The sequence below is a fragment of the Pleurodeles waltl genome, chromosome 4_2, assembly GCF_031143425.1.
Source record: "Pleurodeles waltl isolate 20211129_DDA chromosome 4_2, aPleWal1.hap1.20221129, whole genome shotgun sequence".
Lineage (NCBI taxonomy): Eukaryota > Metazoa > Chordata > Amphibia > Caudata > Salamandridae > Pleurodeles > Pleurodeles waltl.
The window spans coordinates 348270282-348282724 of NC_090443.1; the positions used below are offsets into that span (position 1 = coordinate 348270282).

The following is a 12443-nucleotide window of genomic DNA, read 5'->3' on the forward strand; positions in this document are numbered from 1 at the left end:
AGGTAATCATTAGCAGAATATGTGTTAAGTTCAATCAGTACCAACAATTGTGAAATAAAGGTGCCTGCATTAAATGCAGGATTGTTTTGTGCAGGAAGGGGCACCTTTCCGCACAAAAACAATCCTGAGAGGCGTTCTCCTCTTTCTGTGTGTTCCGCTGTGGTCCTAGTGTTCAGGGACATTTGTAATATCGGTGTACTTTGTTGTGCCATCGGTTTTGAAGACTGAAACCATAGTGAGTGGTGTATTTTGAGCTGAGTCTGAAGACCTATTTTACATTGTTTGTATTTTTGCTCAAAAATTGGAAAGGTAAAAAAAAACGTAAAAAATTATAACAAACATAGATACGATAAAAAAGTTTTTTCAAATATAAATACATGGTAAAAAAGTGTCAATCCCAATAAAAAATGCGATCATCAGAAGGTGTGGTTAAAAGTAACAATTGTGTTGCGATCTCTTATTGAGTTTTCCACTGTCGAGATTGCTGGAGTCATGGCAAATTAGTCCTACGAATATCATTATTGAGCCCTAAAATCTTGCTTTCCAAATCACATATCTATGAAGAATATTGTGGTTTATCTATTACTGTCAAACATAGGTCATGGTTAAGTGTCAAGAAATGTTGCAACATTTTTGTGTTGATGCATGTACATCTGATAGTGCCTCAATCTTGTGTAATTCTTGACTTGAATTTAGGAGTTGTCATCCCTACATAGCAAAGGTTGCAAGGACATTGAATTAGGTAAATGACATCACTATTATTGCAGTTGGTGTGGAGTTTAAGTACCCATGGAGTTGTTAGTCCCTGGGTAACTTCCATGTCTTGTTGAGGGTCATGACATACTGAGCATGAGCCACATGGAAAATGGTATTTTGGCTTTTGAAGGGCCCAGAGGGCAGCTTTGTTACATCTGTCAATTTTCTTAGGTCTAGTAGGCACTACCATGTCTTTGAGGTTTCTGCTCCACTTATAGGAAACATTGGTATCTCCATATCCATGTCACCTTTATTAAGAATATGGCAGCTGTTTATGACTGCCTTTTTGATCGTTGATGCCAAATGGCTAAAGGTGTTTACACATCCTAATCTGTCTGAGATAGATCTATGATGATTTTTTATGAGAACATCTCTGTGGTTATCCTTTTTGCAGCTTTGTGAACCAAGTGTGGAGGTTAGGTCTTTGGCTCAAGCTTTAACAATGTTCAGTAGCATGTTTCTAAGGGGCAGATTTATGGAAAGTGGCGCTCCACCGAGTGCAGTGCCACTTTCCCTGCGCCCCTAAACACCCCCCTACCGCCACCATGTGTGCTCTGTATTTCAAATACGGCACACCATGGCCCAGGGTAGGGGACAATAGTGTCATCTTTCATGACACTATTGATGTATTCTGCAGTAGTAGTGCCAAAATATTGGCGCTACTCCTGCAGAGTGCATAGGGCCCCATTATAAAGAATGGAATTCCCCTTTTAATGCCTGCTCTTGAGCAGGCGTTAAAAGTGGCATAAAAAATGGCATAAGAAAATCTCATAGATTCCATTACACCATTTTTCTGGCTCCCCTAATGGGGGAATGCCCCCTCCGCATACATTATGCCTGGCACAGGCATAACGTAGCGCAAAGGGTTAGAGTGGCGCAATGCATGCATTGAACCACTCTGTAAATAAGGTGCAGGGATTTTGGCCTCGTTGGGCCACATTAACGTCAAAATAAATTACGTTAATGTGGAGAAAGGTGGCGCTAGGGTCTTATAAATATGCCTATAAGTTTTCCATTTCTGAGCAATTCCTTTGAATTGTAATAAACTGGCCAACAGGCAGATTATCCTGTATGCTCTTGGATGAAAGCTGGTATACAGAAGTTCCATCACATAGGTTTTCTATATAGTTCCAACTGGGTGTAATTGTTTTGGGGTACTTAAGCAGGTCTAAAAGGGAGAGAGTAGCCGTGCAATATTCACTAGTGAATCTTATGTGATTATTCCTGGTGTTTAGCCATTGTATGAATTTCAGAATTTGTTCTGAACTTCTTTTCCAAATCACCAGCACATCGTCAATATATATTTTCCTCAGTGAGATGTACTTGATAGGGGTTGTGATCTGGACAAGATGTGTGTGCATTCTAAATGGTGCATACATAGATAGCCCCCACTTGGGGCAATTGTGCTGCCCATCGAAATCCCTGTGGTTTAGCAGTAGATTTGGTTTTGGAATAGAAATAAATTATTTTTCATAGCTAAAGTGGCACACTCCATTAAGAAGGAAGTGGGAGCGATTGTCATCGCATGGTTGTTTTTGTCATAGAGCCTCTAATGTCTTCAATGTTTCATTCTTCTAAATACTGGTGCGTAGTGATTTGACATCTAAACTCACAAAATAGTTCTCCTCACATCAAAGGGTCCTTCTTTCAAAATGTTTAGAACATGTTTAGTGTCTCACAAGTAAGAAGACATATTGGTAAACATAGGTCAAAGAAAGCAGTCTGTGAATTGGGAAAGTGGTTCAAGTAAAGAACCTGGACCAGATACTATGAGCCTTCCAGGCGGTGGTTGTTGAAGTTTGTGTACTTTTCAGAGAATTTAGGAGTAATGAATCCTTGGTTTTTCAGTGATCAGGAATTCTGCCTAACTTGGCATGATCCATTCTGCATCCCTGCCTCTTTCTACCAATTTCTTTTAATCAACTTCGGAAGTCTTGGTTTTGGGGCTTGTCTCAGTGGTTGATAGTATCTAGAATCATTGCGTTGTCTCAGACATTCAGCTTCATAGGTCCCAGCATCAAGAATAACAATTACCCCTCCCTTGTTTGCTGGTTTTATGACAACACATGTTTCTGAGTGAAGTTGATGAACAACTTTCATTTCTTCACCAGAAAGGTTTCAGAATGTTTTAGCCTGTCCTGTTTGTTGCACTTGCCCTTACCCTACTCTGCTTACCTCATCCACACCAACAGTTCCCATCGCACCCATAGGACCTTCAACATCATAAAAAAGAGCTCCTCCCTTCTTGGAAGGAGCTGTAGCCCACACCAGCAACTTTTGGGTTTGGTGTGAGGAAAGGTCCCTTTGATGAAGCAAGCCACCTAGGAGAGGGTGGGGGTTTTCATACTGGATAAAGGAACTTCTAAACAGTAGAGAGACAACCCCCTTTAAGACTGATTTAATATTCTTGTTTTGATAGACCTGTGTACATTTTTTGTGCAGTGTATTTTGTTTTTGGCAGTGGTGCCAAATTTGTTTTTTAAATACTCCCTCAAGAGCAGGCATTAAAAGGGGCCTTCTTTATAATGGGGCCCTATATACTCTGCAGGAGTAGCGCCAGTATTCTGGTGCTACTCCTGCAGAGTACGTCAATAGTGTCATGAAAGATGACACTATTGCCCCCTTGCCTACTGCTGGTAAAGTACCTTCTGCTACAGCATCCAGCTCCTCAGAACAGGCTTTTAGGCACCAGGTCTTTCTCCAGCCAGATCTCCTGCATTGTCCATTTTTCTATGATTAGATGAGCTGTCCTGGAGTCAGGAGTCCTTCTGGCTTTTTGTGTCTAGGAAGCAGGCAAACAGGAGGCTAGTCAATTGACCCCTGGAGAGCAGTTCCAGTTGTTGGCAGCAGGAGCCTGGAGTGCTTGAGACCTGGAGTGAGTCTTCTTCTCCCAGCAAGGCTTTCTTCTTCAAGTGGAGTCTTCTCAGGTCCAGCAATGTACTGATAGGTGATGAGTGTCATAATTATATTGTGCACTAGGACAGGCTGCCTCCTTTACCAAGGATCACTATGCAGGGCTGTAGTCACATTGCATGTGGCATTCTTGTGGCCAAATACTTGAACCTACAATAAGCTACTAATTTCCTTGGGTATTGTTCCATATCGAAATTAGGCAATAAATCTTGGTACCAAATCTTAGCAATCAGTACTTCAGCTGATGTAGTTGGATCCTGTAATAGCACTAAAAATTCCCTACACAAGAACATCCACACAAAAAAAATTAAATCCCTGTTTTTGAATGCTGTTGCCGCTATTAAACACAAGGAGGATATTTTCAATCTCATGACCCCCAACTCCCCCCACCCCCTTTTTAGATCTACTTCTGCTAATGTGTCTTGTTGTCAGACAATACTTTGACTGACTCCATCACCCGGTCCCATCCGGTTATAATATTTTGATTTTATCAAAAACCATGACAGAGGGCTAGCAACAGTGTTTAAACAACACCTGACATTGAGTTGAATGGCTTCTTTCCTTAATACCTTCCAGGAAGCCAGAAAAGAAAGATGTAATACAACGCATGATAGCAGAACAATGTGAATACCAAGATTATCATAAATTGAAACCGGAGGTCACAGAAACTGCAGGAGACGTGGGCAGATTGTAAACAAAAAACCAAATAAGAAGGCAAGAAACACGCAAAGTGCGGAAATAATGCAAGATTACGCCAGAGCAGCAAACATTGACTTGTAGCATTAACAAAGCAAGTAATTGAATACAGAATTGTTGCACAGGCTTCAAACTATCGTTGTGTTGTAAACAGAGCCATAGAAAGACCACAGGCAGCGCCATATTAAGCAACAGATGCGCTAGTGACGGGGTTCGTACCAAGTATTGATGTCAGCCTGACGATACCTCCAGGAGTCTGGACAAGGTACCTAGTTAATATCATGTAATGAGGAACAATAGGAGGAATAGGGGAACAGCACTAAGCAACACTAAGATTCTTGTGGAGCTCTTGAGTTACAGGAGTCATTTTTTTAAAGATTCCCATACCACCTGAGCTGCAATGGTATGGCTGTAGGTCATAGATAGTCTCAGGCACGTGAGGGGAAGAGACAAATAGTTTTTTTTTTCTTCTGAGAAAACAAGTCTTATAGCCTGCGTCTGTCCATTTCGTTTTCCTATTGAAACAATACCCACTGTACAACACTACTATGTACTGGCATTTAAAGAGCAGAGCTTGTTCCCTGAATGTGGTGTTACAGCCAGAGCTGCCGACTTTGACAAGGAGCAACCAGATTCAAGTCCCGGTGTCGGCTCAACATTTTATAATTTTGGGCAAATCACTTAATCTCCCCGTGCCTAAAAATAAATGCGACCTTGTGTAATGCGATTGGTGCTTATGTAAATTATTCCAATACCTTTTGGTGACAGTTTGCGCTATATAATTTTTTTTTTTAATTACATTTTTTACACACAAGCTTTAGTTCTGAAGAATAACATATTTAATAATTGAAATCTCCCTTAATCCTTGTTTTACGCAGCGTGCCTATTTTAAGTCATTTTGCAAGAAGAGAATATCTTGCAGGAAAACTAACTTCTGCCATAGCCAAGATATTTTCAGCTTGAACCAGTCACCCACCACCTTATTACATGACGTTTATATATTAAATATGCCCTTGTGGACACTGTCCATTCATGTCGATGACTGACAAAATGTATTTTGGATCAAATGCATAATTTGCCTGTTTTTTTGTGCTTAAAATATGTGCAATTTCAATTAGCATTGGGGGGGGGGGGGGGCACGAAGGGGGAGGAGGATGGGGGATTGGCCCTGTCCTGAAGTTAGAAGTTAAAATTAGCAGCTACTAGAATGTGGCTGGACCTGAAAAACAAGGCTGTCGTGAGGGCTTATATTTGGTCCATAAAGTGTTGCCGGGGTCTGCCGAGCAGTAGCAGATGACAGTCGAGGGAGAGTCGAGCTAGAACCAAGCAAGGATCAGGTCTTTCTCTAAGGTCCTATGCAGGTGATGGAGCCTGGGGCCCTATTTTTTCATGTCGGGTCCAATGGGTCTTTTCCTCTCTGTTCCGACAGATGAAGAGATAGTTTTACCAGTCATTCAAATTCAATTTCATTGCAGCTCAATGGTCACACATTAAACCTCAGAGTCCAATTAAAGTTTCAACGGGTTTTCTTACAGACTCAAAGCCAAAGTCACATACTTGAGTCTCAAAACCACAGCATAAAGATACAATATCACCAATGGAAAGTTAAGACGTTATACAATATTAAATCACAGCAACATATTAAAGACCAAAACTTCAATAGCAACAATGCAGAAAATCAAGAAAAGTACTTGGTGTCTGGATTCTGATATTAAGTTCTCCTGCCTAACCATTGAATCTAGTTCCTCTATTTTCCTAATACTAAAAGGCTACCTGAGAAAGGTTAGTAACAGAATTTCAGTAGAAGATTCTGTTCAAGAGAGGAAACGTGGAATAAAGCCACATTGAAAGTATGAGGTCTGTATATCAGAAAGGTCCACTGTGAACAAGGGGCAGAGAGTGTCTGAGTCTCTGGCCAACTAAACTACTCTTTTAAGTCTTTGTTTCTCCATGAGTAATGACATCACATTTCGAAACTTCTTGTTGAAAAACAAAACTTCCAATTAATTTAATTAGGATATACAACTTCAGAAGCCTCGCACATCCGACCTTGGTGCACTCCCGTTCCCAATGATTTCAAAAGAGTTACAGCTGCCAACTTCCAAGATACGCTTCTCATCCTTGCACCGCTCATCTCAGGCTTTCTTATCCCTCACACACAATGGGCTCCTTGTTAACTTTTCGGATCCTAACACCTGCAGCTGGGAAAGAAAACATTCAAAGAGCTCCACGTTGAAAGTTAACTAAATGTATGTGGCCTTCACTCCAGCCAAGTTAATGAAAACAGAGTATACTTCCAGATTAAATTAATTCTGTAGTAAAAGTACAAAATGATTATATAAAATAATACTTCTAAAACATTGCACCTAACATAACTTCAAACAATGATTATGTATAGCTTACATAAAACGTTATATCTATCGATGCACTTTATTTGTATGCATTGCAGTACACCATTTACAATAATGTGCTTCCTTACATTATGTAGAAATGTGACCACCAAACTGTGACAACCAGTAGAGTGACCACCCTTTCATGTTCATGTTTCAGAGTCATAGTGGCACAGCCAAGCTACACTCTTAAAATATTTGTCATGTGAATCATGCAGCAAAGATCATGTTGCAAAATGGTAATGTTTCTTCAATAGTCCCAAAAGTGTATTTCTGTAACATTCAAAAGTGTTTCACTTTAGCATATCACAATATATCAGTGCTTTGTGAAGTATTTGTTAAAAGTGATAGTTTTTAAACATGACTGAAAAACATTGCTGACCCCATCCTGATCACAATGATATTAGTGAACTAAGGGAAGTAGGGTTCATGTGTACCCACATCCGGGCTAGGTCCTATTACACATGCAGTCTATGAAAAAATGATTGATTTGTGCACACCGCACATGCCTGAACTCACATATTTGAAGGTGCTCTTGCATGTAATAATAAAAAAGGTGGTTTGGTGAAATAAAGTGCTTGCACACAGTTCAGGGAAGCCAGGATGAATCCCAGATGTTCCAGTTTCACACTATGCAGTTCTGCCACTTAATAAGTATCCCTTTATGGTATAAAACGGCAATGCTTTGTCACAGACTAGCTATGTGGGTTTTTTCCAGCACAGGGAGATTTGATCCTGGTTTTCCATGTTATGTGGTCAGCAGCTGTAGCAAGAAGGTCACATCGCCTCCTTTAAACGCTGGGCTTGTTTTGAGCTCGAGGCTTCTAAAGGACTTCAAGCTGAGCCAGAGGCAGGCATCTAGCTTGAACTTACAGTGGCTCATCTATTTATAGTGACATCTGTGACTATGGAGAAGCATGAAGACATTTACAAGACAGAATGCTATGTGAATTGCAGTCCGAGGACCGCCACTCTCGTGTTGACGGTCGGACCGCCGCACTCCAGGCAGTCCGACTGCCCAATTATGAACCTGGCGGGACCACCATCCCTGCCAGGAACATTGCTCCCAATTGGATGACTGCAGTCTTAGCTGTAGTCAGCCAGGGGGGCGCTGAACTCTTCGCCGCCTGACTGATTACAACCTTTTCTCCACAGGCCTTTTCATGGTGGGGCAGTTTCCACAGGGAGGCCCCTGCACTGCCCATAGCATAGGCAGTGCAGGCCCTCCCTGCCCAGCGCCATCGGAAAGCACACTGTCTGCTTTGCAGACAGTGCGCATTCCGAGGATGCTGGTCGGCCCCCTGTATGCTGCAAGATAGCACTCAGCTCCTTTAAGGGAGCTGAGTATTATCTCATAGCACTGCTCCCGCCGGACTAACCGGTGGGAAGGCATATTGCAGTGTTACCGGCAGTTAGCCTGGCTGGAACGTTGTAATGCGCTAGGGGGGGGGGGGGGGGGGGCTCCACCGTCATTGTGGAGGCGTTCTGCTCGCAAGTTTGGCAGTGCCATGGTGGGACAGCCAAACTCGTAATGAAGGTGATAGTGAGTTGCAATTTACAGCATACATCATTAGGTAGAGCAGGTCAGATTTCAACTCACTACGATTCTGATTTTAAACAGCCAAACTATTAGTTCATAGGTCAGTTCTTGAAACTCTTTACTGGTTGCAAACTGCAGCTAGTATTTACAATCCAGAAACTACTACATATGACCCTATGTCACGTTCTGGAGCACCACACACATAATTTCTTTAGTGTGAGTGTTTGTCAGTAAGCCCACAGTTTCAAGATCTGCCTTAACTAATAAAGGCATCTCCCACTTCCCACCTTCCACCATTATGTGTTTATTTTATTTTAATATCATATGTTTTCTACTAAAATGCTCCACTGGCCATGTGCCTTGGTCTGCAATGTACAAGTGTTGCTCAAAATCATACTACATGACAAAAAGTTCCCCTAGTTGTACATTTTAAGGACATTGCAAATCACCGTAGAGGTCTCTGACTATATGGAGGCACAAGGCGTTTACAAGGTCAGTGAAATCTGATGTGACTTGTAATAACCATGTTTTGTAGTTTGGGATTTGTTATTCCCTATAATAAATGGGCTTCTCTTTGTCCCCTCTGCCTATCTAGAATCATGTGACTGTCTACGTTGAGTGAGTCCTGACAAATTTGACTGTTTAAAGCTTAGTGTCACATACCCCAATGAATTTTCCAGGGCTCATAAAACCCTTCTGAAGAGCCAACCTTTCTCCTTTCCGTGGATGATAGCTCTGCAGTTTCATCCAAGGAGCAAGAAAAGACATAAAGTCGGTGTGCTCCTCTCTCTTTTCACATCATGCCTCCTACCCGATCTGGGCCAAGTAGAGAGGAAGCAAAAAAACTATGCAGCATGAAAAACGTACCTTTTTTCACAGAGCAGCTAATCGACTTGTGAGAAAGTATCGCACAGGAGTAGACAGCCACACTGTAAGCTTTATTTCAACCAGCGCTCCTGTAGCTGTCGTGTAGTTAGTTGCAGACTGAGTGCTGATTTGGACCCACTTCTAAACAATGCTCCGAGCAGCCGTTATTTGGCCTTCGACTTCTGCAGTCATAAAAGTCTCTGGCCTGCTGACTCACCAGTGGGCACAGGAAGCATGGGGCTTAGGTCAACACAACTTGCATGCTCTGCGCCTCTGCAAAGAACACTGCACCAAGTCAGGTGCATGTTGAGACTTTCTGGAGAGCTACGAGCCCCGGTAGATACCATAATCCAAAAGAGACTGAAGCGTGGCTGCATCACTACCTCCCTGTAATAATTTAATATTGGTGACGAGTGAGATATTTCTTATTACAGGTGTGAAGTGGTGTCAAAGGACATCTTTAGTTTGAAAGTGATATGCTTTTATACATAAATTGCATAATACTAACAATGCTAATACTACTACCTCTGTTAGCGCGTCAGACCTTATTAAATTAATTTATAAGGGGACGCGTTGTAGGTCGATGGACCTTTTGACTGCGCTTTGAGTAGTTCTCACCATGTAACCCCGTAGCAATACAAATCAATAGCAGTATCAATCAATAATAGCAACAATCAATAGGAGTCTGTAATTTCCACACACCATGACCCCTCGGGCACGAATAACCACACCTTTGTGTAAACGTTAGAATGTTTATTTCCCTATATTAACAAAGCTAACATAACGTAACTTACTCTCAAAATCAAATGATAAACATACAGAAACAACACTGTCTAAAGAATTGCAATCTAATCAAAGCTTGGACCACTACACCTTCTAAGGTTACCGTGCAAACTAATAGCAAAAATAACTGCGCAAACGAAATTACATACATTTAGATTCAGCAAAGAAAGGACATCAACTGTTATTACATGTAGCAAGCATCTTAACTAAACCTCCTATTAGAGTAGCATGTTTGGACTTCATGCAATACAATTTAGTGAACACCAATTTGGAAAAACATCTAACTACGGCTCTAGCAAAATTAGCAGGTGGTACCTAGCGACAAAAGCAAATAGCTATAACAATCAGTAACATCGTCTTATACCTTGCCTCAGTATAGTTCAGTAAGCTGTGACAGTCTTTGTCAATAGGACATCAGTTCGGTCAGTAAAGCATCAGGATTCAGCATTAAAGTTCAGGAAAAGCAAAGTCTCTTCATGCAGTTTGGAAAAGAATAATAACTAAAACTCAAGACAGTTAAGAAGAATATTGTGGAACGGCCTCTCTGGACAGTTCGAAAGAATAGAGCATATGGCGCATCTTCTCTTCATGTGGTCTGGCTAAGTTACATTTCCTAAAACTACTTCCCACGTCGTCATTGATCAAAGAATTGCATGTTTGCATTTAGTCCAATGAAAGTAGAACTTCGAGTCTAAGAATTTACTAGTACACAGTTCCCATGCCGATGATTGGCTCCTTTTCTCCTGTTCCTGTTGTTAGGCTTGTCAGGTATTAATATTGTAGCGGCTTATACTCCAGTCAGTGCATCCATTGTCTTCTCCTGGGAAGGTCATTCTTACACACACTACGTTATACATTGTATCCCTAGCTAGTACAGCATATTCTAGCAAGCAGTTCTCATGAGAAAGAATTTCAGCTATGAGCATTTGGTCAGTACAGTGGAAAATCACAATTTAATTCTCTAAGCAGCCACTTTGTAAGTCACCTAAGAAATGCAGCTTGACATGAGGCCATGCAACTAGGCCCAAGACCTCGCTTAAGTTAAGGCCTATGATTAATAAAGCTAATACATAATACATAACCCTTAATATGACATACTACTACATTAATCAAAACATGAGCTCAACATTTTACATTAATAAGCTATTAATAAGTACACTTCGTGAACATTGACGGCCACTCAAGTAGGCACAATTTCAAATGTGTGCATCATTTCTCTACATTAACTCATTTTCTATGCAAATTCAACACTCAGAATACATGAATATTCATTAGCAAAATTCAGCGTTAACACCACTACTACTACTACTTCGACTATTACTACTACTAATAATAATAATAATAATATGCATTCCCACTCCTGCCTGCGCTCCGATTATGGGATATGTTTAGATAAGAGGATGTGGGGAAATATATAGTGCAAAGTTCAGAGGTAGAAATTGATCAATATCTTAAGCCCGTTTTACTGTGAGTGGGAGTCTTTTGGGCACATTTCACGATAGATAGTGTTTTGTACATTATATTAATACAAGGCTCATTTGCCACTACTTAGGGCTCACTGTGCTGTGGACTTTGAGCAGAATGGCTCCTCTGCTATGGCGGAGGAGCATCACTCTTCCCTCCACCCCAGCAGCAGCAGCTGCAAACCTTTTGCTACAAATGTACGTTTATTATCATTCTGTAAAAAGGGCTGGAGCCACAGGCTTTGAAGAGCACTGAGGGGGAGAAGCACTCCTTCTCATTGCGCATGTATTTTGGCCGGCTGTCTTGGGCCGGCCAAATACACATGTACACTGTGCTCTCTCCAGCCCGGTGGAGGTAGTGACGATGCAGGTAAGTGTTTTTATTTTTTTAATTCATTCTTCTTCCCCCTGCTTGCCACCCCACCCCTCAAACCACCTCGAGCCACTCCTGACTTTGAGAAGAGTTTTCAAATGGGTTTGGGATTTCCTGCAAAATGGAGATCATTTAGAGACATGCTACCTCCCTTTTCTCTCGGCTAGCTCCTGTGGCAGTTTTTGCTTCTCCACGTCTTCTAGTGTCTGTGTTTTCCATTGTTTTGCTTCCTAGAGGCTGCACATTTTTTGTGTGTTTACTTTCGATACCATTAAAATTGTTTGTCAATAGAGCAATTACAAAAGAAAAGGCTAATGCATGTGACTGATCACTTATCAAGGTGTTATAGTCGTACGGAGAGTGAAACTGGACTTGTGTTCTATTTTTCCCCCAGATGGTCCGTTATCCCTATGATGTACCCAGCATCCTACCTCTTCAACGTGCCCAGCACTGCCTATGTCGCTCTCTCGTGTCTTAATCTGTTTGTTGGCATAAACAGCAGCGCCATTACATTTATTCTCGATTTGTTTGAAAACAACAGAGTAAGTGATGTTTGGTTATAAAATGTTGCTCCTCTTTACTGATGTTAATGTGCCCACTGGTGTCTTCCTCCTTTGCGCCTGCGAGCTGCCCTTTAGTTCTGAATTTGGCAGTTGTGGGGC

General features: G+C 41.5%; 1 protein-coding gene across 3 annotated transcripts in view; it reads left to right on the top strand.

Moving 5' to 3' along the window:
• The window catches only part of ABCA4 (ATP binding cassette subfamily A member 4), a 1046570-nt gene that overhangs the window by 948544 nt on the left and 85583 nt on the right, over positions 1 to 12443 (top strand). For all 3 annotated transcript variants that reach the window (XM_069231419.1, XM_069231421.1, XM_069231420.1), the window contains one exon: positions 12176 to 12323. In XM_069231419.1, the coding sequence (XP_069087520.1) occupies positions 12176 to 12323 (148 nt within the window). The remainder of the gene's footprint in view (positions 1 to 12175; positions 12324 to 12443) is intronic.